Source organism: Gigantopelta aegis, chromosome 4, assembly GCF_016097555.1.
Source record: "Gigantopelta aegis isolate Gae_Host chromosome 4, Gae_host_genome, whole genome shotgun sequence".
Lineage (NCBI taxonomy): Eukaryota > Metazoa > Mollusca > Gastropoda > Neomphalida > Peltospiridae > Gigantopelta > Gigantopelta aegis.
The window spans coordinates 29,964,310-29,970,343 of record NC_054702.1 but is presented as its reverse complement, the minus strand read 5'-3'; the positions used below and the strand labels follow the sequence as shown (position 1 = coordinate 29,970,343).

The window sequence follows — 6,034 nt, the reverse complement described above, 5'->3', positions numbered from 1 at the left end:
ACCTGGCTACAATTGAACTATAGACCCTTGAACCGTCAACTTGGCTTGTTCCAATTGCTAATGACGTAACTTTCTAATGACGTCATTAACTTTCCTTGTGTTATTTTCATTTGATCCCAGGAAAATAATGCAATTAACCAATCACAATACAGAACACACTCTCCATCACTTTACAATGGATGTTAAACATTTGGTAATTTTGACATATAATCATTGAAAGCTTTTAGTGACATAAAAATCCTGTATGACGACCACATTTTTCCATTAGTAGCAAGGGATATTTTATATGCACCATCCCACAGACAGGATAGTGCATACCGCTGGCTGGAATGAGATAAAACCCAATGGGGCCCACTGATGATGAGCACTTTACCACTGGGCTACGTCCCACCCCTTTCCATATGAGCACTTGGATATGTGTGTCGCTATATGCATATCCAATTTCCATATCCAGCTACCATCAACAATTATAGTCCCTAATTCTAAAAAATATTACCAGTATGTTTGTATGCATGTACAACATAAGTTTAATTGGAAATGCTGTCACAACTCACAGGTTTAAATGGGATAATGATCTGCTTTTCTGTGTATTGGTGGAATGTATGTGAATAGTATTTATTTTATTACTTACATATAACACATCTATAGGCATCTTCATCACTCGAGTAGATCAACAGATAGTATTTTAGTGTCATATTGATGCTAATGGACACCGTAATTGATGGCAACCACACACATACACATCAAGTGTAAGCATCTCTCATGTTAGTCATACTGACATTCCCGTACACTAATATTCTTGGGGTATTGGTCATCTTTGCTTTTCTAAAATGTATGGGTCATTCATATATTTTAATACACTGACATCCCAGTGTTTGCTTTAGAATATATTTAATGACCTATTAGTCATTCATACATTCCAATATACTGACATCCTAGGCTTTTCAAGAATCTATGGATCATAGAATGTATTGGTCATTCATACATTCCAATATACTGACATCTCAGGCTTTTCAAGAATCTATGGATTATAGAACACACTGGTTATTTATACATTCCAGTATACTGACATCCCAGGCTTTTCTAGAATTTATGGATCATCCATATACTACAATACACTGACATCCCAGGCTTTTCTAGAATGTAAATGTATATTGTAATGTATGAATGGCCAGCCAATAGGCAATACATTCTAAAACAAAACCTGGGATGTCAGTGCATTGAAATGTATGGATGACACATAAATTCTAGAAAAGCCTGGGATATCATCATCATCATCATCATCATCATCATCAACTTGGCTGTTTTTTACAGAGGATTAATAAACAACTATAGTTGTTGGAAATAGAATAAAAATGATTTTCGTCGATTATTTCTTACATATTAAACTGACAAGTAAATATTTTGTAAATATCTATTTAATGATAGTCTACCTAATTTAGCATTTACTTGTTTGGGCACTCATTGATGTTCAAGGTGGTGTTTACTCTTGAAATTAAAAAAAAATGTCAGTAAACAGGTGATTTGTGCACTTTATTGGATAAAGATTATAACAAATTTTGGTCAACATGTGTCAATTTCATTGCTGTTACAATATGTGAGGACTGTTTCTGATGATGATTTGCCCCTATCCTTCTCCAAAACAAAATATTTGTAGTCATTTATAAGTAACCTTTGAACAAAACTGTCAAGAGCCATTATGTGTGATCCATTATACCGGTATTAAAGGTGCTATCTCAATATTGCCCAATGACAGCTATTGCAAATCGTTTTTTGTTTTTTTGTTTGTTTAATAAAATTTTGATTTAACATTTAAAGAAGACACCTTTAACAATATGCTCATAAAAGATTATAGGAAATAATTTCATCTACTGGTAGAAAATACATTTTTATTGGAGAATCTTTATTACAGCTCGCATTGTATAGCACCTTTAAATTGTTGCAAGATTGTGTAAATTTCTAATATACTTATATTGAATTTATATTCAATAAATATGCTTGTCATAATTAATAATTTATGCTGCAATTCAAAATAATCAGTTAACTTGCAGTTTTAAATTAAAAATTTGTTTAAGGGTAAATGAACTCGACACATATGATCAAAATGTTTTATAGTCTGTTCCAATAAAGGTCACAAATCGCCTGTTTACTGACATCTTTAGTTTAATTTTAAGAGTAAACACAACCTTGTACATCAATGAGAGCCCAAACAAGTAAATGCTAAATTAGGTAAAGTATCATTGAATGGGTATTTACAAAATATTTACTTGTCAGTTTAATATGAAAGAAATAATCGATGAAAATAATTTTTATTCTATTTCCGACAGTACTTTTAGTTTTGTGCGCTAGTCTTGGCCACCATGGGACTCAGCCATTATAGGATTAATTACTCCTCTGTAAATCTAAAGGTTCTTCCAAATTTGATCACATGGATGAGTTTGAAAGCCATTTTGTTTTGTATACTCACTACCAACAACATAAACTTTTATTTTAAATCAGCTATGCATGGGAGAAAGTAGCAGTAGACGTACCAGGCATTAAATAATAATTACATGTGATAAATTCTGGAACATCCCTAAATATTGCTGATGGTCAGCAAGACTTAGATATTCATCACTTTGTTTCATCTCATCTCATTTCACCTTACAACACTGATTGTATTTTTTAAATTTGCAACGGAACATTTATTTTGTTTAACGACACCACTAGAGCACATTGATTTATTCATCATTAGCTTTCGGATGTCAAATACTTAGTAATTTTTTAATCATAGTCTTAGTGGAAACATGCTACTTTTTTCAATTAGCAGCAAAGGATCTTTTATATGCACCATCACACAGAAAGGATAGCACACACCATGACCTTTGATTGTGGTGCACTGGCTGGAACGAGAAATAGCCCAATGGGCCCACTGATGGGGATCGATCCTAGACCGACTGCACATAAGACAAGTGTTTTACCACTGGGCTACATCCTACCCCTTTTTCCAACAAAGTCTTTGTGTTGTTAAAAATACACATGTGAATTTCTTCTAATTACATTTAGCTTAATATTCATATTTCAGTCCAAGCTGTCAATCAATTGATGGTTAAATTATTATAAATTAGTTATTTACATTCCTTAAATTTGTAAAAACATTTGTCACTGATTTGTTGTTTGTTTTTGTTTTGCAGAACATCTCAACCGTAGATATTGAAAATTTGCATCCAGAAAAAGATTATGGAATTCAGGTACATTTAGAAATTTATTGTACTTTAAGTTGCTAGAGGTATATATATTTGAAAAGCTGTGAAGAGCAACTCATGTGAAATGATTGCAAACTTCACTTGATGAAATATATATCACACTTAACAACACTTAATAAGATCTATATCATATTTAACATTTGATGAGATATATATCCTATTTACCAGTAACAAGACTTGGTGAGATATATATCCTATTTACCAGTAACAAGACTTGATGAGATATATATCCTATTTACCAGTAACAAGACTTGATGAGATATATATCCTATTTACCAGTAACAAGACTTGATGAGATATATATCCTATTTACCAGTAACAAGACTTGACGAGATATATATCCTATTTACCTGTAACAAGACTTGGTGAGATATATATCATATTTAATATTTGATGAGATATATATCCTATTTACCAGTAACAAGACTTGGTGAGATATATATCCTATTTACCAGTAACAAGACTTGATGAGATATATATCCTATTTACCAGTAACAAGACTTGATGAGATATATATCCTATTTACCAGTAACAAGACTTGATGAGATATATATCCTATTTACCAGTAACAAGACTTGGTGAGATATATATCCTATTTACCTGTAACAAGACTTGGTGAGATATATATCCTATTTACCAGTAACAAGACTTGATGAGATATATATCATATTTAATATTTGATGAGATATATATCATATTTACCAGTAACAAGACTTGGTGAGATATATATCCTATTTACCAGTAACAAGACTTGATGAGATATATATCATATTTAATATTTGATGAGATATATATCATATTTACCAGTAACAAGACTTGGTGAGATATATATCCTATTTACCAGTAACAAGACTTGATGAGATATATATCCTATTTACCAGTAACAAGACTTGGTGAGATATATATCATATTTAATATTTGATGAGATATATATCCTATTTACCAGTAACAAGACTTGGTGAGATATATATCCTATTTACCAGTAACAAGACTTGATGAAATATATATCCTATTTACCAGTAACAAGACTTGATGAGATATATATCCTATTTACCAGTAACAAGACTTGGTGAGATATATATCCTATTTACCAGTAACAAGACTTGGTGAGATATATATCCTATTTACCAGTAACACGACTTGATGAGATATATATCCTATTTACCAGTAACAAGACTTGGTGAGATATATATCATATTTAATATTTGATGAGATATATATCATATTTACCTGTAACAAGACTTGATGAGATATATATCCTATTTACCTGTAACAAGACTTGGTGAGATATATATCCTATTTACCAGTAACAAGACTTGGTGAGATATATATCATATTTAATATTTGATGAGATATATATCATATTTACCTGTAACAAGACTTGATGAGATATATATCATATTTAAGGCTAGCTCTGGATTAGCAGGACATTTCACCAAATTATCTTATAAACTTTTTATAACAAAATATCAATTATTACATGAAATTATTTTGTCAAATTAAAATAAAATTCGCCATTTGTTTTTGAAATTCGCAATTGGCAAATTTGGCGAGTGCCAAACCTAGCCCATTTTAACAAAAGCATGAAATATTGTCTGTATGTTTGTGACTTCAGGTGGTTACAGTGTACAAGGAGAATGATACAAAGGAGACAGCCTGGGATGAAGCAGTCATCCATATGTTCACCATGCCTGAACAAAAAGGTAAGTCCTGCACTCTGCACTTTGTGGTAATTATATAGCGACTAGAATCAAATACGCTACATAGTACTTTGTGGTGGTGCGAGAGGGATGAAATCTCCAGTAGAAAATCTCCTTGTGTGTGGCTGTCCTCCTAGAGATAGAGATTCATGGAAATCAACCACTATTGTGCCAAATGTCCATGCAACTCTTCATTGTGCCTTGATCATGTATTATGGTTTTGTAATTCAGATTTGCAAACTGATCTTAGTTCTAAAAAATAAGTACCTTATACAATGGAATAGGTTCAGTGTTCGAGATTACAAATTTTTGGCAGTATGTAAATCTTATTTCATTATTAATCATTCCCATAATAGTCCTATTAACAGAATACATTTTAAATCTCATTTTATTAAGTTAAAATATGTTCGAAATACCACCACTACCTTTTGCATCAATATTTTATGATTTTCAATTTGCAAACAATCTTATTCCACTATTTTATTATTCTACATATTTTGTTTTACAGATTCCAGTAAAACTACCACTGGGCCTGATAAAACATATAACAGTACAGGTTTGTTGACAAAAATTGCTTCAGTCATTAAAGTTGCGTAAGTTTTTAACATGCTCATATACCACAGAGGTTTCGAGCAAGTCATTAATATACATCAAATACATGCATATATGATTACAATAACTTACAGGAATTATTTCACATATTACAGGCACATTTAAGAGACATTCCTGAGTTAACTGCAATTTTTAAGATGTTATCATCTAACAGAGACATTTTAACTATTGTAATTACATATCAAATATATTTTTCTGCATAAAATATTAGTGGCTATATATTAAACGTGTTTCTGATCGTTCTATATTTGTACTAGGTTAAATTTCATTTTATTTCCTAAAAAACATTTTTCATACGTACGAAATTATTTGAACAAAATCCAGTTAGGGCTTATTACAAATATTAAGATGACCAAAAACACATTGAATATACAGACACTGATATTCTAAACAAGAAAATATATTTAAAGGCATACAGTCAAGGAATTAAGAACTATATTTCTGAATAATAAATAAAAATTACATTAATTTTGGGAA

General features: G+C 31.0%; 1 protein-coding gene across 1 annotated transcript in view; it reads left to right on the top strand.

The window, feature by feature from the left end:
• Positions 1 to 6,034, top strand: part of LOC121369783 (vascular endothelial growth factor receptor 2-like) — a 71,910-nt gene that overhangs the window by 1,160 nt on the left and 64,716 nt on the right. The window contains exons 2-3 of the mRNA XM_041494842.1: positions 3,174 to 3,230; positions 4,861 to 4,948. Of these exons, the coding sequence (XP_041350776.1) occupies positions 3,174 to 3,230; positions 4,861 to 4,948 (145 nt within the window). The remainder of the gene's footprint in view (positions 1 to 3,173; positions 3,231 to 4,860; positions 4,949 to 6,034) is intronic.